General features: G+C 45.9%; 1 protein-coding gene across 1 annotated transcript in view; it reads right to left on the bottom strand.

Annotated features, from left to right (window-relative positions):
- LOC136582676 (neural-cadherin-like) overlaps window positions 1-21,518 on the bottom strand; it is a 102,802-nt gene extending 81,284 nt beyond the window's left edge. Inside the window, exon 1 of the mRNA XM_066583858.1 lies at window positions 20,474-21,518. Coding sequence (XP_066439955.1) covers window positions 20,474-21,518 — 1,045 coding nt within the window. The remainder of the gene's footprint in view (window positions 1-20,473) is intronic.
- Between the last annotated feature and the right edge of the window lie 863 nt (window positions 21,519-22,381).

Genomic DNA, 22,381 nt, shown 5'->3' with positions numbered 1-22,381 from the left:
TTTCATGGGCCCTCACAAGATGCTCTAAATCTGTTTGATTTTAACAAGCAACTTGACGACTGGAAGTATAAAGCAGTCTTCCTGAAGTTTGTTTAATGTGCGGATCTCAGCAGAGCTGGAGACGAGCCGCCAGATATCAACACATTGAATGTATCGAAAATTAAAATTAACTCTAATGGCGCCTTCACACAAACCGACAGGCTGGAAGCCTCCAAACGGGCTTTCATGCACAATGCTGGATGGGAAGAGGGGGAAAAGAAATGATATAAAATGTAACAAAGCATCATTTTGGATTATGCTTTTTGGTTTACCCATTGGTGCTGCACCCAATGGACTGATCTTAACTCAGCAGGACAAAGATGGGGCAACCGTTGTTGCTTTTTTGGAAACTAGGGGGAAGATTTTGGTAAACTTAATTCTGCATCACTTGGCTCCCAAAAACTGGTGTACATGCTTTGCATCACATATTAGGTAAGGGCCGTAACATAGGCCGAGGGGGCCGTGGGTGGAGGCCCACATAACCCTTCCCTACCACTCCCTGATAACCCTTGTGAGGAAGGGAGGAGGTGAGAGGGGAATAGGAGGAGCTACAAAAGTTCAGGAGAGTGAAGGCTGAGAAGAAAACAAGGTGGAAGATGAGGAAGTCCCACCCCCCTCCCGCTAGTTAAAATTATTATTGAATGGGGGATTTAAATGATAAGTTTATTTGTTGGGGATTTTGATGGGGGGGAGGATTGGGGTTGGGAATGTTTTAATTGCCATGCCAGCGGTAGACAGATGGGGGCGTCCTTGGAGTTGGTTATATAATTGGTTGAGGGGGGAGGCAGGGTGTGGATAGCCCCCCTCTGATTGGATGGTGTGTGTTAGTGTCTGGCACTTCATAGCTATGACATGGGGGAGTCCTGGCAGAGACAGGGGAGTGTCTAGCCTTGTAAGGCCTAGTGGTGCAGCTGGAAGCAATTGGGATATTTCCCTTTAAATGGTGAAGCATCAGAATTTGGGGATCCAAGGACAGAGGTGGATCGTTAAATGAATTTAGGAGTTTTGGTTAAAGGATTCATTTTATGTTAAATTGTTTGTAATAAAATGGCTGCTGGCGCCAAATTATCTAAAAATTAAGAAGTGTTTGTCATCATTGAGGAAGTAGCGGGAGTGCTGTTGGTAAATGGGAGGTTGTCTACAGCAGGTAACTACTCTAGTATGCCCGAGTCATGTGTTTTAGATACTTTTTGCACCTTGTTGGACAAGAGGGTGTGACTTGGACGAAAATTGTGGCACGGCTTGGTAGGAAGGGGCGTTACTTTAAATGTGACATTGCGCATCAGAATTTTGACACAAGAGACTGATGTAAAGATAAGTCAACTAATAGGTGGTGTAAAGTTAGACGTAGTGCCGTTCTTAGGTGAGATGGCACCATATGAGGATTTTTTTTTACCAGAACCAAATTGCATACACAAATACAGTACCAAGCTCATTACACAAATACAGTACCAGAATAGCTCCGTGAATACTGTACTCGAACTAAGCTGATAAAATAACGACAGCACCCGGAAACCAAACTCAGTACATACTGTAAATACAGCACCAAGATCATAAATACAGTACTAGAACCAAGCTCATAAACACACCACCAGATTAGTTCAGTGAATGAATAAAGCACCAGAACCAAGCTCATAACATAACTACAACATCAGAACCAACATCAGTACATACTGTAAATACAGCACCAAGGTCATAAATACAGAAGAGCTCAGAGAATAAATAAATACTGTACCGAAACAAAGATCGTAACATTAATACAGCACCAGAACTAAGCTCAGTGCATAAATACAGTACTAGAACCAAGCTCATGCAATATCAGAACTAAGCTCAGTACATAAATAAAGCACCAGAACCAAACTCATGACAAATACAACAACATAACTAAGCAATTGTGCTGCAGAGGTGCTGATGGGCTGACAGAAGTGCCTCAAAACATCAGAAGGGAGAAGGCAGAGCCAGGAGGAGGATGATTCATGGAGCTTTACAAGACACAGCCGCACTGAGGAAGATGATCATCTGGCTGGGCAGAATTAAGGGAGGCTAATGCCCTCAGCCTACATCTGTCTGGTGCCCCCCATAAGCTGTTTGCCTGTACCCCGTGTGACTGCAGGGGTGACAGGTAGCTAAAGCAAGCCATGGTCAAACAAAAGGACTATGCCGGCTGCACACGCCCGGGTCGGATTTCCGGATGTGGGATCCCGCAGCGGAATCCGACCTTGTGCCCAGGGTGCACAGTCAGTCGTCTTCTTTCTTCTGTACTGTGATTGGTCAAGATCGGTCGCCGTCGGACATGCGCAGTACAGATTTTACCGCGCCTTCTGATGCTGCAGAATCCGCGATCTGTCCGAAATGTGAATTACGGATTGGCCGCGGGTCGGATGGCTTCTACTGTCTTCAATGGAAGCAGTCCGTGCGGACACCGCACTAAAATAGAACATGCTGCAACTTTTCTCCGTGAGCGGAAAATTGCAATTGAAAGCCATGGGAGAAGCTCCGCCATCCTCTACCGCGGCAGAGGACTGGTTCTTCCCCGGAGTGATGTGAGGCTGTTTTCCCATAAGTATTTCCCATGGATGGCGAGCGTGATATGGGGGCGGGATTCACGGCCCATATCGCGCTCGTACGTGTGAGATTAGCCTTAGAGACACGCGGAAAGCGGATTTCTGCTTCTCACATGGTACTCTTCAACTTTGCAGTTGAGTTCCACTCTCTGTCTCTTAGGTTGCTTTCACACGGCTGTTGCGTTGCGAGATGAATAAGTCTCGCACGAATATCAACCTCATTCTCTCGAATGGGGTCATAAACATGAGCAATTTTTTTCAGACTTTCACGGCCCAATACCGCAATTGGCCGTGTGTAGGGAGCCTTACATGGGCCACATTCCGAGGCCCCCAGGGCCCCTACACCATACCATCATGTAGTGCACCCATAACTTTCTATACAAGTACATTATTCTTATATCACTGTAGGTATTTTCAAAAATTATTCAACCTTCATTCATAAACAATATTTGCATTCAGATCCAACAATCTTCCACTAATCTCCTTCAGTCCCGTCGGGCAGCTGCACACGTCTCCCAACGCTTCTGCTGCTGTCAGAAGCAGTGCCTTTTTTGAGATGGTGCGTCGCTGGTCCGTCACATTCTGCATGATGTCTTCTCTAGACTGAAATCTGGTTCCTTTCAGGGTATTTTCAGCTTGGGGAAAAGCCAGAAGTCACATGGAGAGTAGGGAGAGTAGGGAACCTGACGGAGCATCGGGGTGTTTGGCCAGTAAGAAAGATGGAACAATACCTCTGCAGCGCCACCTATTGGATGGCAGCATTCCTTCAAATTAATGTCCGACCCTTTATACAGGTCTTTATAACAATGAATGGGAATGGGAAACAAAACCAGAATCCATACACAGACAGCTGTTTCAGGGGGTTTGCTCCTCATCAGTGTGCAGTAGGTTTCTGGCTTAGCTGGTAGGAGGCCGGCAACGTAGGTCAGGAGTGGTGTTGTGTCTCCTTAAGGAGAGCACCCAAAAAGTGTGTGGAAACACCTATGGGAAGTGTGGGTCGGGGAGGGAGGGATAAAACATAGAGCCATTTATGGTTTTCATATTCTCCCTCCACCCCCCCCCCCACCCCCACCCTAATGCCCCGGACCGCTTGCTTGCATGCCCTAAATGTTCTCTACCGTGGACTGGCCTATTACATGGCATGTGGTCCTGCCCTAAAAACCAAAAATACTGGAAAGATATTAAAACCCTCATAGGTAGAACATGGAAACATGTCTTACCGCTGTCCCCAGAAACCTACTTTTTCTATTCTTTGCCACCCACAATTAAAATGACAAGACCATCACACTTTATATTGTTTGTGAGTAAAGGCTGTTTATTACAGTATTGGCTACAACCACAGGTCCCACTAATATCTGATATTAGACTACAGATCAAACACCTCCATATGGATAGGCTAGAAATAGAATCGCAGGCCAAAAGGTTCTTCCAACAATGGCGGTATTTCATAGAAACATTTCTCACTACCTCAGAAATAAGATCATGTGTGTACCCCTTTAAGGATACTACCTGGTACCTCACCTTAGGAAATGGTGGCCAGCTAGGGAGGTTGAAACTAGATGGCTAAGCTATGAGGAAGAGCCTCATGTGGTGCAGAATGCAGTCCTAAGCTCTCACTCATGACCTGAAGGTTGTGGGTTCAGGTAGCCGGCTCAAGGTTGACTCAGCCTTCCATCCTTCCAAGTAAAATGAAGGCAACGCAGAACCTCTTGGTAGTACTCCTTGGTGATGGTTGTGCTGTGCGGTGCGGAGACGAAGCACACCACTCGAGTCAAGGAAGATGGTCAGCATGACTTTGACATTGCTGCGAACCTGCCTTGCTTTTTTTGGCCTTGGAGATGTTGGATGCTTCCATTGTGATGACTGCAACTTGGTTTCTGGGTCGTCCCCATGAACCCAAGACTCATGGCCAGTGATCACTGACTGTGCTGAGGAAATTGGGATCACTGTTCAGTCTGCAGCATGTCCGGTGAGATCTCCAAACGGAGTTGCTCTTGCTCGATCACTAGCATCTTTGGCATGAACTTCGCTGAGATCCCCCATTGAAGCCCAAGTTCTCAGTCAAAATGGAATGAATGGATCCATTGGTGATGGCCGCCTCGTCTGCAAGTTCTCTGATCGCGATTAGACGATCCTGCATCACCAGGGTCCTCACTTGGTCAATGACGATCTCATTCCTGGATGTGGAGGGTCTACCAGAACGTGCTTCACTCTCCACTGATGTGCGCCAATCTTTGAAGCGGTTGTACCACTCCTTTATATATGTGCTGCCCATTGCTTTGTCCCCGAAGGCCTTTTGAAGCTTACGGATTGAATCCACTTGGGAATCGCCAAGCTTTATGCAAAATTTATGGCAGTAGGGTTGTTCAAATTTTTCTGTCATTTTGTCAAAAAGAAAATCAGACGGCGCCCACTTACACGTCCTCCCTCATCGGCTGTCAGCCGGCGACTGGCGGCTTCTGCAGGTAGGAAAATAATCCAAGCATGTGCATCAGGGTCGCCTAAATTCGTGAACCCAACCCCGCCGCTCGAGCTTCACTTGTTCAGGCACCAAAAATTAAGGTTGGATACTTAAGGATGTAACAGAATCAGTACAAGAGAAGCCTTACTCAGGATCATCGCTGGTAAATGTATTTACTAAGTGACAACTTTTGCGCAGATGACTTCGCCGTATGGACTTCGGAGGTTAATGTCCTGGACACGAGGACTGCTAACTATTCCCCTCAGTGGCTTTCGGATTCCCGATTTCCACGGACCCCCTCCTCACTCCAGATTATAAGCAGCACTGGGGAAAGGACTGATGCAAATGAAGCCGTCTGTACGGCGCAGCAGAAGCTTCATAACGTGTATAAATAATGTATAACAGATGAATATACATAAGATGCCACATAAATAAAGAGATGACAATGCTGCAAAAATTGATTTAAAAGTTATAATAAAGTAGTTTTCTACCTTCAGAGAACACATTGGTAACTTAACACTTTGTTGCTTATTTATACACTAAATACACCCAGAGCTGCATTCATAATTCTGCTGGTTTCCTATCAAATATTCTGTACAAAAATAGGGGATGCTGCATTTTTTTTTCACGCATGTAAAAAAAGTAATGAGAAATGAACCCATTGGCTGACTAGCTTCAGATGAGCTCTTTTACCAGCGGAATTACACGGAGAATCGCGCATCTCCTTGCGTATTGAATGTGCATTTACGCATCTCCCATTGACTTCTATGGAGACCTTTAATTTACAAATACGCAGAAAAGTAGAGCAAAATGTGTTTTTTTTTGCACGACCGAAACGTGTGTGCAAAATATGGAAATGTGAACGAACCCATTGGAATCAATGGGATCTATGCTCTGCGGATTGTGCGCGCAAATTTTACATGCGCTAATATGCCTGTTTGAAGAAACCCTAAGTGAAGCATTATAGCTGGAGGCCCTGTGACAGATTTAGCATTGGCGCCCAACATCTAGACCTTAGGCCGGTCTCGCACGGGCAGGTCGGATTTCACATTCGGGAGCCCGCAACGGAATCTGGCTCTGCCCCCGGACTGCAACCCTACGTACCTGCTTTTTCTTTATTGCGGATGACCGCGGATGCTCGCCGTCGGTCATGCGCAGTAGAGATTTTTTGGGGGGGATTTTCCACGCCATTGCCTAGGCGATGACGCCGGTACTCGCAGCCTATCTGCAATGTGAATGGAAGCTGTCTGGGCGGAATCCGTTCAAAAATAGAACACGCTGCAATTTAATTTCTGCTTTACCGTTAATGCATAGTGGATATGCAAATGTTCTATTTTTTTAATGTATGCGGAATATCGCTGAATATCCATGTGGGTGACAATCGCGGATTCCGCAATTAAAATCCGGTCGTGTGAGATCGGCCTTACACCTCTTCTGGGGTGGATGGGATAGGAACGCACCCTTTTAGGCGGCTCTCCTACTATTAATAGTTATGACATCACAGGGGGCCAGACTGCCGGACCCTATACTGATCCTGAGACCGGAGATGCCCGACCGGATCCCCCATAAGCACTTTTTATGGGGGATGCAGCTAAGCGCCGCACATGCTTCTTCTGCATCACTCAATGCAGAATGACCGCACGTCCCCAGCCAGCTCTCCACCGGGCCGGATACCCCGAGACTCCAGCTGTCGGACCCCCGCCTGCCAGACATTTCAAATTGATGCGCCATAATTGTGGATTTATGTTTACTTTCCTACCAGAAGGCAACAGAAAGTTGCAAACAATAATTTGCAAATTATAGCGCTCGCCGGGTCTCCAGGGAACGCCGCGCGGATCTCAAAACTTGCAGAAGAACGATTGTGCCTGTCCCCGTACGCATCAACAGATATTGATGAGGAGACACAAACCAGCTGTAATTGTGGAGATCCCGGCGTACGGGACGTAATTACACTTTTTATCCCAATTCAGCAGTCGATACATCACGGATGTGTCTTATTTATAGTCACGGTCTGTTCTGGGCGGAATGGGGGGCGACGACTATGGAGGATCTCTGCATTTTAGGGACTAACTTGCAGTAGATGGAAATCTAAGGCCGTTCACGGGGTGTATTTACGCATTAAATACGCAGGGAATATCACCCACTGATTTCACGGATGCACGCACTTTTCATGCGCATTTCGGTCGCACAAAAAGACAAAAACGCAACATGTTCTATTTTTTGAACATTTGCGCACCAATAGTCCCCAGAAGTCAATGGAGGTGCGCAAATGCACATGCAAAATGTAAGGAAAAGCTTAAAACACTGCGCAATTGCGCAGGAAAAAAAACATCAGTAACTTAGACTAATTAGCCGTTTAAATTGGTGCTTCTTTGTTTGCTGGGCACAAATGAATATGACTTGTGGGCGGAAAAAGTGCAGTAAAATACACGGATGCGCGCCCAAAAAAGCATCGCTGAAGGCAAAAACAGACGGCCGTATGAGCAACTGCACTCGCCGCTACGGAGCATAGTTGCACATAAACTGAGTTCCCTTTTCTTGGTCTTCTCATGCTCGCAGGAACTGGTTTCATCTGGTCCAGTTATGTGTCTGTGATTAGCCTTGGGCCTCATTCACACGAGCATGCATTTAGCGCAGAATAGGCGCGTGAAAAAGTCGCGTCTAAGGGCGCCCACCCACTGGCGTTTGCGATTTTCGTGCGTTTTTTGCCGCGTTTTCGCGGCGTTTTCGCGGCTTTTCCATTAATTTCCATTGACTTTCATGGGTGCATTAGGAGAAAAATAAGGACACATATGCAACTGACAGTTCCTATGTTAAAAAACGCAACGCAACGCAAAAAAAAACGCCATTGGACAGGAGTACATTCAATTCTAATTGCTCTTGAGAAAAAACGCAAAACGCAAAGAAAAAAAAATCGCCAGTGCGTGGGCGCCCTAACAGAACCAATGGCTTCCTATAGAAACGTTCAAATGAAGGCCTTGAGGCCATCTTCACACAAGCAGATGCTTAATTACGCGCCTTGGTGCAGCATGTTTGTGCTATGAGCAAGGCTTTTTTGCGCACATAGCGGCGTATTTTACCGCACTTTTTGCGCCCGCAGGGCATGTTCATTTGCAAGCAGCAAACAAAGATGCTCCGATTGAAATGACTAATTTGTCCACTGAGTTCCAGATGGGTTCTTCTTCCAACAGAATTACGCAGTGCTTCGCGCATCCTCCTTGCGTATTGTGCGCACTTTTGTGCACCCCCCATTGATGTTTACGGGGACCTTTTGGTGCGCAAATGTGCAGTAAATACAACATGTTCTATTTATTTTTTTGTACGACTGAAATCCACAAACAAAATACGGAAATGTGTACAAACCCAATCAATGGGCTCTACTACCTTCGTATTGAATGTGCACGCAAATACGTCCGTGTGAAGCCGGCCGGCTCTGCAGTTAGCACAGGTGATGCCATCATGAAATCACGGCGATCAGTCTGAATTCAGACAGGGCAGTCGGTGCGGTTAAAAAACACTCCAGCGTTAATATCGTACTGAAGTTAGCCGCGCAAGAAAGTCACAACCATCTCTGCCGAAAACCGCGGGAATGGATGATTTTGTGCAAACAAGTCCCGAGCTTAAATAGTGTTTTTTCACCCATGCACAGGGCCGGGTGCGAAGTATTGCCAAATAGAGATGAGCGAGCATACTCACTAAGGACAATTACTCAATCGAGCATTGCCCTTAGCAAGTACCTGCCCGCTCGGGAGCAAAGATTCGTCTGTCGGCGGTGGGCGGCGAGCGGCGGGGGAGAGCGGGGAGGAATGGAGGAGAGATCTCTCTCTCCCTCTCTCCACCCCCCCCCACTCACCCCGCTCCCTCCTGCTCACTGCCGCAACTCACCTGTCACCCACGCCGGCACCTGAACCTTCTCTGCCGAGCGGGCAGGTACTCGCTAAGGACAATGCTCACTCGAGTAATTGCCCTTAGCGAGTATGCTCGCTCATCTCTATTGACGAACAAATGCGCTACTGATTGGAATTCCCTCAGCCGGCAGAAATCTTCCTGATGACTTGGAGCTCATTGATCTGAATGTCCTATAGGAAACTGTTGGTTCTAACAGCCGCGTGATTTTTGCCCTGATTTGAGGCCCCTGTCCTCTTTTCCCAGAGTTGTACGCAGTTGAACTCCCTCCCCCTCACTCTTTTTTTGCAGCTCCCATAGGAGTCTATGGAGGCTCCAGTGTTTTTCGGTCCAAAGATAGGGCAAGACATATTTTTGGGCAGCAGGAAATCTGTTTGCAGAATTTAGTCACGTATGTGCTCTAGTTTTCGGTCCGATATTTTCCCACAGCTAAAAATCGTTCATTTGAATGAATACATTGGAAACTGTTGGTTCTAATAGGCGCAATTTTATTACACGCCTAACTTAGCCGCACAAAAACGCTCGTGTGAATGAGGCCTCAAACTGCATCCAAAAGAAACACAACGCAGCACTGTGCATGCGCTAGTCTCCTGTGCCAGGCACGGTGGTATTCAATAGAGGCCACTGGTGAACGGTCACCCGCCCCTCCGTCAGCAGCCATGTTTAGTGTGGGCAGTGCAGAGGAAAGAATGCTTGGCTTCTCATAGGCATCAGCGCTACACCGAACATGATGATATTAGTGACTGCCTCCTTACATGGTTTCTAGCCCATCTTTAAAAAGTATATACAAGAGAAAAGTGGAGTGGTTGCCCGTAGCAACCAACTGCCCTACGGAAAATTAAAGCAGCAATCTGATTGGCGAAACCGTATAGTATCGCAGCGACTGAAAAAAAACAAAAGGGACTGTATTATCTAAAAACTCTTACGACTGAAACTATTGGCAACATAGGGGTCCTGGTGCAGCCGTTGTACAAACGCTAAAATGCCGCCACGTCTCTGATGAAGGCTGGAGGGACTGAATGGTGGGTGGAACTCTACAAAACCAGAATGGGACATGTCACAGTAACCCACAGTCCTCACCGGCGTTCATAGTCCCAGATATCACCGGTACCCGGAGCCTTCCGTGGGGTCTCTGCAGGTAGGCCATTACAACACCTGCTTCTGTCAGGCGTTACCACGACCCCCGCGTCCCCGAATGGCTGCCACTAATTACCTGACCTTATACAGCAATTGTAACCTCCAGCGTCAGGTCGTTAAGGAATGCCTACATATTACATGCACGGAACATAATGGTGTCTGCACCCAGAATGGCTTGATGTATAACCGAGGCAGCTGGAGGGCGGGCCGCCCATAGCAACCAATCACAGCCCAGCTTTCAGTTATTATACTGCCTGTTATAAATGAAAGAAGTGATGTGATTGGTTGCTATGAGCTACTGCTAGAGATACAGCATGAGTAACTAATCACGTTGCATCCCTCATCCCGACTGGATGCCGTGAGCAACTACTCCGCTGTCTGCCATATTGTTTAAGCACAAGCAGCCAATCACAGAACAGCTTTCATTCCGTCAGGCCAGGTTACATTCTTAGTAGCAGGAGAACAAGTACATTACTCTTGGGAAGGAATCTGCAAGATGCGCCTCAAGCTGCACTACACCCCGCAACATGATCTGCGCAGCGCCATCCAAATTTTGAAGAGTCACGGCTTTTGGTGCAGAATTTGCAGTGGATTAAGTTTACATATAATCTTTTCCTTATGAGAAGACTCTGTTGGACTTCCATCCTTCGTCATGATGCAAGGCTCGTTAGACGGTTGGACATTGACTTGTAAGGCTTTCCAATCAGTGGAGCTCCAGAGATATTTTTCCTTCTCCCATTTGCATATCAAATGTATCTCCCCGCTCGGAAGAAAAGGTTTGGCTGCCAGCGCGGGTGACAGGTGAATTTCCAGTCATTGTTACATGGCTTGTATAAAGAGTCTAACATTGACTTGCAGAAATGCTGCCTTCTAATAGGTGGCGCTGCAGAGGTATTGTTCCATCTCCCTCATTTGCATATTACCCAGAGGAGTGTGAATGGCCTTATAAGTCTCCTCACTCACTCACCTTTTAGGTGGTCTCCCTAAGGAACAATGATCTTGTATGAGGAAATTGTTGAATAGCTGGTCGTACCCAAGTCATATAGACATAGGGATGACCTCCCCCATGTCAGATGACCGCCCCTGTGTCTGACGACCGCCCCCGTGTCAGACGACCACCCCTGTGTCACACTTCTGCACCCCAATAGTGCCTCTCCCTATTGTTATGGTAACATTTGATAGAATTGGTATGGATTTAGTGGGTCTCATAGTCAAGTTACCATCAAATATAAACTGGGCAAGTCACAGGGAAATGCTGATGCCTTGCCTAGGATGTACTGTATCATGACCAAAAATGCCCAGCCCTGCGATCTGGGGAACAGGAGGGGATATGTAGGCATGTGAGAGGAAAGGTACTGCAGGGAGTGTACATCTCACCAGATGCTTAGCCTGGGTGAGATGAAAGTCCAGTACAGGACTTCTTCTTGAGTCCCAGTTAGTTCAGCTGTTTCCACTGAGCTCCTTACTGGACCATAAAAGACTACAAGTCCAGTTCTGCGCTATGTAATGTCCTATCTATAAAGCAAATAAAGCATATTTTTTACATAGAGCTGACACTTTATTGTATTTGTCTACAAGTCAAGGCAGTCGTAGTCCGAGCCTGGGAGTGAACACTGTGAACTTCTGATTATTTGCTAACAAACATTGCATGTAATTAATAGATGAGCAAAGTACTGTCTAGTTAGTGTCCAGCCGGGCAGGTGTTTAATTTCTGTTTATGGCACAAGGTTTAAGCCGCAGAAAGCTCTGAGCACACCACGACCGACAGTCATGAAGTCCGTTAAGTGGGGGCCCGAACTGAAGATTTGCACCTGGGCCCCTGAGCCTTTAGCTTGCCCTGGTGATTTGCAGTCTAAGAACAGTAGTATTTCCTACATCACGTTAATGTACAGTGTCTGGTTTAAAGACTATGTGTCTCATTGCATTATAAGAGCTCAGCTGTCAAGCGACAAGCTTGTTGATTGTTTCCAATGACAACCGGCAGAGCTGGGAATGCAGTTTTGACATATAACATATGCTGTAACTCAGCTTCAGCGTAAAACAGAAGTAGTGTTAATGCATTTACAAAGTTACTCAACATGTACCGTAAATTACGCCTATATATAAACTGCAAAATGTCTCTTTAGAATCCATGCGTATGGCATTGCCACATGCCTGTGGAGCCCCAAGGGGTCCATCTTAACTCTATGTGCCACCATATGGTGTTTCTGTGGGGCACTACATTCTCTAAAAGCTATACTTCCAGTGAGAACACCTCCATAATATACATGTGTTGCATCAACCCTCAGTGTATAAACCACAGACATAGTATGGGCCATGGCCGGCTGTGGGCACCATATTACGGTCTGTACAACACAAATTCTTAAAGGGGTTTTCTGCCCTTTTCTCAACTGGTCAAAACATTGATGGATGGGGGTCTGCCAGTCAGGGTCCCTGTCCATCAGCTGATTGTCCAGTCCGCTATCATCTGCAGACAAGGGAGGAAGTGACCAGGAGAGGAGCAGAAAGTGCCATAGCACTTCAATGGAAGTGAAGTCGGCACTCTGACTTTCTCCCTTGTCTGCTAATGTCAATGGACCGGACAATTAGCTGATGGACAGGGATCCTGAATGGCTGACCCCCATCCATCAACTTTTTGACCAGTTAAAAAAAGGGCAGAAAATCCTTTAAGAATTTCTCTGCTGATGATTATGTCTGGCCCGTTCACTGGACAGTGGTTGGACGATCAGCTGATGGATGGGGATCCTGAGTGGCGGACCCCTATCCATCAACTACTGATGATCTATCCCGAAAATAGGTTGGAACATCAGTTGGAAAAAGGGCAGAAAACCCTTTTAACCCTTTTCAATCCACTGTCTGACGTCTTCTTACATTCTGATTGAAGCTTGTACAGCTCCAATGTCAGAAGACGTCCAACAGGGTATTCTTACCGTCTATTGCCAACCACTCCGCTGTAGGAGCCTCTCTGGTGCACACACACTGGCTTTAGCCAGCAGATGGCACTGTTGTATAACAGCAAAAGGAGAAAGCCTTTTAGGAAACCCTGAATCCAAAATTGGATTGGAAAGGGTTAAAGGGCTTATCTCATGAAGCGAGGTGTCCTTCATTTGGGACCTAACACTATGAGCCAGAACAGAGCCACTTGAACAGATATGAACTAGTAGTGTATTACGGAGATCGTGATTTATCTAACTACCCGACACAAAATACATTTTCCATGCAGTGACGGCTGTTCCATGACTAAGCCCCACCCCTTTAGAAAAGCCCCACCCCTTTTTAATTCCCCAGAGGCAGATTTAATCTATACATCACCTCTTGCACGCCGCACATTATAAATATAATGCTTGCCTATTGGAAGGCGTGAAATGAAGAGGCGATGCATTTATTAAAACATGGCAAGTCTGCTTTATTATTAGTCTGAAGGTCAAACAAGCTGTAAATGTTCCCATTAAATCACGGAAGCCCGGGCTCTGAGCGCACTCATTTCCATCGATCCAAAAAATCATATCAACTCAATGACTCTAAATATTTTCAGTGAGGCACAATGTTTTAATTCTCTCTTTTGCGTGCTGTCGCTCATAAAGTTTTGTACTTTGCGGCATTTCACTTTCGAACTCCTTTTTGTAAACTTAGTACAGATATAATAGAGAGGTTTTGGGGTTGTACGAGGTTTATTAAAAATCTATCGATTCCCCATTTCTGAAGACAAGAACTTGTAATTACATTGCTGATGATCTGCCCATTCTTGTAGCAGGCGGCGCATCATGTGATCCATCTCATCCAGGCACAGTGAGACTCCCTTGGCCCAGGAGCTGACAGTCTATACTCTGCATATAGGATATTACTGATGGGTTTCCATCTCTGAGCATGTTACCTGCACTCTATTGACTGCAGTGATCACATGGGTATATAGGCACATTACACGAATGTAAATGAAAACTAGAGAGGATGAATGGAGTGGCGGCGCGGAAACAGCGGGAAGTTGTAACTACTTGATTGTTTATAAGTTTATAGCCTTCTCTGCTTCAATTTGTTAACTGGAAAAATCACTTTAAGTTACTCTGTAAATAGTACTGATTCTGAGTTACATCCTGTATTATACTGCAGAGCTGCACTCACTATTCTGCTGGAGTCACTGTGTACATACATTACTTATCCTGTACTGTTCCTGAGTTACATCCTGCATTATCCTCCAGAGCTGCACTCACTATTCTGCTGGTGGAGTCACTGTGTACATACATTACTTATCCTGTACTGATTCTGAGTTACATCCTGTATTATACTGCAGAGCTGCCCTCACTATTCTGCTGGAGTCACTGTGTACATACATTACTTATCCTGTACTGATCCGGAGTTACATCCTGTATTATACTCCAGAGCTGCACTCACTATTCTGCTGGTGGAGTCACTGTGTACATACATTACTTATCCTGTACTGATCCGGAGTTACATCCTGTATTATACTCCAGAGCTGCACTCACTATTCTGCTGGTGGAGTCACTATATACATACATTACTTATCCTGTACTGATCCTGAGTTACATCCTGTATTACACTCCAGAGCTGCACTCACTATTCTGCTGGTGGAGTCACTGTGTACATACATTACTTCTCCTGTCCTGATCCTGAGTTACATCCTGTATTATACTCCAGAGCTGCACTCACTATTCTGTTACTGGAGTCACTGTGTACATACATTACTTATCCTGTACTGCTCCTGAGTTACATCCTGTATTATACTCCAGAGCTGCACTCACTATTCTGCTGGTGGAGTCACTGTGTACATACACTCGTTGTCAGAGTTGGAGAGTGGGTGCATTATTGGAAGGCGAGAAGCTGGACCTTGGGGTGAGCGCCTTAATCCTGCCCACTGGTGGTCTGGGGGGCCATCGCATACAACAGTCGGTCACCCCTAGTAGTGGTACAAGGGACAATGACAGCTCAGCGATATGTTCATGACATCCTGCAGCCACATGTGTTCCTCTCATGGTGGCTTCAAAGAGGCAGCAGGATAATGCTCAGCCGCACACACAAGGGGGTCGCAGGAGCCCCCATAACATTCTCACACTTCCGTGGCCATCCAGCTGCCAGATTTAGTACCAATAGAACGTGTATGGGACCATCTGGGCACCAACAACGGAGGTCTATGAGTTTGCACCGCTCTATTGGCTCAGTGTCAGCAAATGTGAAGCCATACCATACGAAACCTGTATGTCTCCATGCTCAGCCGTATCACATTTTGTATGCAAGCTTAAGGTGAGCCAACAGGGTACTAGAGCCTCCATGCCCACCTGTATCACATCTTGTATTCAAGCTAGACGCGGTACAACAGGGTACTAGAGCCTCCATGCCCCCCGTATTACATCTTGTATCCAAGCTAGAGGTGGTACAACAGGGTACTAGAGCCTCCATGCCCACCTGTATCACATCTTGTATTCAAGCTAGAGGCGGTACAACAGGGTACTAGAGCCTCCATGCCCACCTGTATCACATCTTGTATTCAAGATAGAGGCGGTACAACAGGGTACTAGAGCCTCCATGCTCGCCCATATCATATTTTGCTTCGAAGCTAGAGGCGGCCCAAAAGGGTACTAGAATCTCTGTGCCTGCCCATGTCACATTTTGTATCCAAGCTAGAGGCGGTACAACAGGGTACTAAAGCCTCCATGCCCGCCAATATCACATCTTGTATCCTAACTAAAGGTGGTGCTTAAGGGTACTGGAGCCTCTATGCCCATCCATATAGCATCTTATATCCAAGCTAGAGGCGGTACAACAGGGTACTAGAGCCTCCCTACAAGGGGTCAGTTCTCCACAATAAATAACCCTTTTGCTCGGATATTGTAATCACTTATATCAACATTACAATCACACAGATAAAGCTTTATTCAACTCAGAGGATGTATTGTTCCTGCAATAAGTGTACAAACATTACTTATCCTGAAGTAATCCTAAATTACATTCTGCATTATACTCCAGAGCTGCACTCACTATTCTGCACTTACAATATCCTTTTTACAATGCTTTACTCTCTCTCTTCTCTTGTTAAAGCTAGGAGGGATAGCTAACACTAGGAAAGAGAAAGAGAGAGGATTCAAAAGGATCTAGAAAAGCGTGAACAGTGGGCGGCGACTAACAGAATGGTATTCAACAAGGAGAAATGTAAACTCCTTCATCTGAGCAAGAAAAATGAAAAAAGCACATACAGAATGGGAGGAATTGGAGTAAGCAGCAGCACATGTGAAAAAGACTTGGGTATACTAATAGATCATAGACTGAACATGAGTCAACAATGTGATGCAGCAGCCAAAAAGCCAAACATGATTCTGGGATGTATTAAGAGAAGCATAGAGTCTAGATCACATGAGGTCATTATCCCCTCTACTCTTCCTTAGTCAGACCTCATCTGGAATACTGGGTCCAGTTCTGGGCACCCCACTTTAAAAAAGACATAGACAAACTAAAGGAAGGGCTGTCACAGTGCAGAGGGATCAGCCCTCTTCTCATCTGCACAAGGAAAGACTAGAAGCAATGGGATGAAACTGAAAGGGAGGAGACACAGATTAGATAGGATCCCAGACAGAGGCCGGACAGACATCTGTCTGGAATGATTAAGTGATCCAATTATGGTGTCCGCTTTGGCAAACCGAGGACAGGAGGGCCTGGTTTTTGTTTCCCATTCTATGTCCTTTAAATGATCCTTGGGCCAAGTCTCTACCTTCTTGCTCGGTAACTGTGCAGTTCCTCTGTGGATAGGGGTCCTGCGTGTGCCCTTGGTTTTAGGTCATCCCTTGACCATGTCCTCAGTGTTTGCTAGTGCAGTTCTGCGCACGTGGTAGAGCGGGGGTAGCAGTGGGGAACAGAGGGGAGCTCTCTCTCTCCCCTCCCCACTCCCCTCTGCAACCCCCCACGCACCCCCGGCATCCCCCGAATCTTTTCGTCCAAGTAGTCAGTTACTCGGAAAAAGCGGTGCTCGAGTCCAAAAACACCCAAAAAGAGTACGTTCGCTCATCTCTACTACCTTGTCCTTAGGATAGATCATCGATATCTGATTGGTGGGGTCTGCTGCTCAGAATCCCCACCGATCAGCTGTTGGAGGAGTCCCCTGCACTCAGGTGGCCCCTTCTCAGGCCAGTGACGTCAGTCCTATTCAATTGCATTGGATTGAGCTGCTACGAAATGTGCCGCGTTGTGCCTGGTACGCAGTAAAGTGGCTGAGGTGCTCAATCCACTGTTGTGGCCACTTCAACAGCTATTCGGTGGGAGTCTAGGGTGGTGAATCCCACCAATCAGTATTGGAGTCCTAGAAAACCCTTTAAAACAAGGACCCCTTGAAGGGGTCACAGCAATGAAATAAACTACTCTTGGTGGCAAATTACATATTATGGCAGCCATTGAAACGAACGGCCATTTGTGTAACACAGCGAGCCTAACGGAGGGGATGACACTATAACTACCCCTAAATTTGAGATTCATGACCAGGCAGACCTGTGACCATCTTGCTCTGTATAGCCATAAACGTATGAGCTTGGACAATCTAAACATTCATGTTTATGGGAAAACCTGTCGGTGGACGCAACGTCTGACCGCCATCTAGCGCCATCAGGTTGCTGCAGGACCTGATGCTTTTATACTTCTGGTGCTTACCAGAGGAGTCACCTGTAGAAGAATAACATTGTAACCCGGCGTAGTGCTGGGAGAATGACGCAGGTGCGTTACGGAGGACGGGGTTCAGGTAGATTTAGCATGTTAATGTCCCGGGGGGACGTCAAACATCATTCCAATCATCTAGGTGGTCTCTGCAAATAACGGGGATTACAGCACTAATGCCAAGTAATGAGCAAAACATGAACGTTACGTGGGATTAGGAAACCACAATGACTTCTTGTTCTGTATACAAATGTGGCTTCTTCGAGAATCCTTCTCAGTGTTAACCCCTTCATTCCTAAATAAAATTGACGATCACTAAATACGGTACAGTAAACAAGAACATGATATAACTCAATGGCTGCAAGATAATTATGTCTTATAGCCTAATATTTACATTGCTGCCATTGCAGGTTTAGTGTTTGTAGATGTAGATGCACCAGGCTTCAACTGATAGGGCTTGCTGAGACTTGTAGTACCCTTGCAGATGCTGAAGGTACAAATGCAATCTATAGCTCTTTCTGCATAGAACCTAGCATTATAAATTGCTTGCAGTCAGCCTTGGGTATAGCAATCAAACATTATATATATATGACACCCCCTTTATCCCTCCAGCCAAATACATTAATGTACTTCATAGGTTACTTACAACCTCTACTGGCAGCCATGTTGGTCTTCACCCAGCTTTCCCAGAAGCAGATAACCTACACATGGCTGAATAGAACATTAGAGCGATTTGTCCAGGATCAGTGCTCATTCACACTGGCATTTTCCGTCTGTTTAGGCTTTCTGTCTCTCTGTTCCATTTTTGGAGCAGAGGGACGGAATTAAACGGTTCTAATTTTAAAAACCGTAAAGCTTTCAGTTTGCTTCCGTTCCACTTGGTTTCCATTTCTGAAATATAACACATCGCGCTGCAGACGGTCCTATTTGTTCCTTTTAAAAAACAGAAATCAAATGGAAATCTTTCCATTCGCTTTCCGTTTTCTAAAACCCTGTGAAATCAATGGGAGACAAACCAGAACTATTTAATTCCACTATAATTCCATCTATCTGCCCCAAAAATGTAACAGAGAGATGGAAAGCCTGCAGGGAGGGAAGCACTAGTGTGCATGAGCCCTTAGAAATAAGGGTCTGCTGTGTTTCTAGAAACAGCGCCACGTCTGTCCATGGGCAGTGTCGGGTATTGCAGTTCAGCTCCATTTACTTGAACACAAATGAATGCAGTATCAGACACAGTCAATGGACAGAGGTGGCGCTGTTTGTCGAAACACAGAAGACCCTTTTCTCTGGTCTTAAACAAAAGACTTAGGGCTCCTTCACACTGGCAAGAAAATCGTGGCAATATTGTATATTTGCTCATGCGATGTTTGAGCGTCAGAGGTGCTTTTTCCTTGAAAATCATCATGCATCACATCGCAATATCCTGCGTTTTTCTCACGCGATTGACGAAAATAGGAGTTTGTAATGTTAAGACACATCACATTTCATGAGCCTCACAAGTTCTTGCGTTGCGATGTCAGAAAATCGGAGGCTCCATAGGAAAACATGGGTGAGAAAAAATAGCAAAATGCAAAAAGATAGGGCATGCAGGGATTTCCAGATCTCGCAACATTGCATGATAGAAAACATCGTAGATGGGAATGAAGTTACTGAAAAGCATGGGTTTTATAATTCAGCGTTTTCCCGCATTCTTGTATCGTGCAAAAATCGCATGGTTTTCTCGCCAGTGTGAAGGCAGCCTTAGGGTATGTTCACATGAGAGAATTTTGCCATGGAATTTGCACCAAATTAAGGTAAAATCTGCAGCAAATCCACATCTCATGACTTTCAATGGGACTCTGCGTCATAGTCTATATGGTGCCGATTTTTTCCGCATGTGGGTTTCAAATTTGCATGCGATAAAGAAAGAAGTGTCATGCTGCTTGTTGATGCAGATTTCTGCCATGGTTTTTTACAGGTGGAATCCATGTGGAAAACTCATCGGATTCCGCCATGTGGACATGCTCCAAGGGGTGAGCATGCTTTGTCATTTCCATATCTACTATAAAGTTCTACAGAGCGGCAGCATATGCTTGGCTGCGTCTTACAACAACTCCTCATCAATGGGGTCTGGGTTGAAAGGGATGGCCAACTGGACTCCCTTGTTCTAGTCCAAGTGCCCCTACCCCCACTGAACGTTCTCCTTTCCTATGCACAGCTGGAATATCACTTTGCTTATTACTGTTCCACTTGGCTATTTCTAAGATATCTGTTCCTGGGAGAGCAGGGTGAAGACCACCATTACTGCCATTATGACTGGCACAGCAATGTAACCCACATGTCTTGAAACAGCAAACATATTTGTGTAGTAACATCACTGCATGCTTAGACGTATTTGCTATTCAGGAGTCTGGAAAAGCTGGGTGAGCTGGAAAAAGTAATGTCAGCCATATTTACTGACAAGCATTGTGGATCTTGGTATTCAAAATAAGACAAATTGCCATAAAATGGCTTGAATAAATGCATTCATTCCATGACTAATAGGGAAGCTGTCCCTTTAAACCTCGATACATTGTATCTAATATGTGTTTGGTGCATATTGCAGTACTCGGATGTGTTGATCCTCCTCATAATCATCAATGACATGCAGGAAATGCATATATATATATATATATATATATATATATATATATATATATATATATACATAGCATCCACACACAAATGCGTTTCTTACCAGCTCTGTCCAGCACTTTGATCAGGCACTCGTACTTCTCAGCTTGTTCCCTGTCCAGGGTCCTGATCACAGACACTTTCCCATCCTCCCCATTCACTGCAATAGGAGACTCTTCCTTAGAGGGAGACACCAGTTCATACCAGGGGTCCTGGAAGTCTCTGGACACCAGGGTAATAATGACTGAGCCAGTAGAGATGTCCTCAGGGACAGATATAGCAGTGAAGGATTCAGGCAGCTCCAGTGACCTCTTCTGCCTGTACAGCCCCAGAGCATACTCTTCCTTTTCTGGCAGGGAAAACTTTTTGACCCTTGGGCAGATCTCCACTTGTATGGGTGCACTGACCAGAGGTGGCTGCCCATGATCCCTTGCAAATAGGGTCAGATTAATGGTCTTCTTGAGGTTCAGAATGGACTCTACCAGTACCACCTGTCCAGTTTTGGGAATGACAAAGAAGTAGGAGCTTGCAGGGTCAGCAAAGTAAACCAGGTCTGCATTGGTGCCTTGATCTGGGTCCTCAGCTCTGACACTGTACACCACAGACTTCAGTCCGGTGGTCTCATCCAGGCTGATTGTGGACTGGTTGCTGGAGAAGAACCTGGGTGCATTGTCATTCATATCCAGCACATATACAGTGACCACTGCCAGTTCTGTTACTATGTGCTCTGGGGAGAGGCAAAGTTTGCAGCATAGACCCAGCCTGAAGATGTACTTGGATTTCTCTTCCCTGTCCAGGATCTGAGCAGTTTTTAGGGACATCTGAGCGTACCTGTGGTGGAAGTAAACCTCAAAGTGAGAGCCCTTCTCCCCAATTAGCTGCAGATGCCACTTTCTTCCTGCCACCTTGGAGCACCAGGGCTCCGGGCTAATTCTGTTCAAGTGGATATTTATACCGCTGACTTTTGTTCCTACTGGTCTGTTCTCCTGGATAGATCCTGAGAAAACAGGTCTTCTGTGCTTTGCTCCATCACTCCGGACTATTGCAAATGTTAGCAGCACCACAAATAGCGCTTTGAAGATGCCCCACAGCAAGCTGGCAGTGCCCATCATCCCAGCAGCGAGGAAAGTGAGTGCTCCAGTCATCTGAGGAGGCTCATGTATCGGGAGATTGGAGCTTCTTGTGGAGACGACTCTAAGAAGGCAGATTGATGCAGAATGTGGACGATTCGCACAAGTGCTTGCAGTTTGCAATCTCACCTCTAGGTGGAGAGAGAGAGCAGCATCTCCATACAGAACAGCTGTGTGTTCTCTAGCGCAGACTTCGCTTAAGCATCAGATGTCGGGAAACAGTGCAATGGAAGATTATATGTGAGGTGTCAGCCCCCCAGTAGGCATGTCCTGTATTGCTGGGGAGATGAGGTTGGGAAAGTCGTTCTATAAACGTGCACATGGGGTTTCAGGTAGAGATATTCATTCTATCACACACAGCAGTATATGCAATATCTACATGTACAGTGGAACATTTATATTCTTCATTCCTACTTATGTTTCTTCACTTTGCCACAGTTCTGCCCCCCAAGTGTCAGCTTGTCGTTATTATATACCCAAAGTGTCAATCTGTATTAGTGTGGCATTATTATGCACCCCACATGTTAGTGTGTCATTGTTCTGTACCCCCAAGTGTCAGCATGTCATTGTTCTGTATTGCAAGTATCAATGTGTCATTGTCCTGTCCACCAAGTGTCCGTGTGTCTTTGTTCTGTACCCCTAAAGTGTCAGTTTATCATTGTCCAGTACCCCAAGTGTCATTCTCCCGTATCCCCAAGTGTCAGTGTACTATTTGTTCTGTACCCATAATGTTACTGTCATATCCCCCAAGTGTTCATGTGTCATTGTTGTCCCCCAAACTTAATTATCATATCCCCAATGTGTCAGCCTGTAATTGTCCTGTCCCTAATTTGTCAGTGTGT

Source organism: Eleutherodactylus coqui, chromosome 11 (genome assembly GCF_035609145.1).
Source record: "Eleutherodactylus coqui strain aEleCoq1 chromosome 11, aEleCoq1.hap1, whole genome shotgun sequence".
NCBI classification, from domain to species: Eukaryota; Metazoa; Chordata; class Amphibia; order Anura; family Eleutherodactylidae; genus Eleutherodactylus; species Eleutherodactylus coqui.
This window is presented reverse-complemented; position numbering and strand designations above follow the sequence as displayed.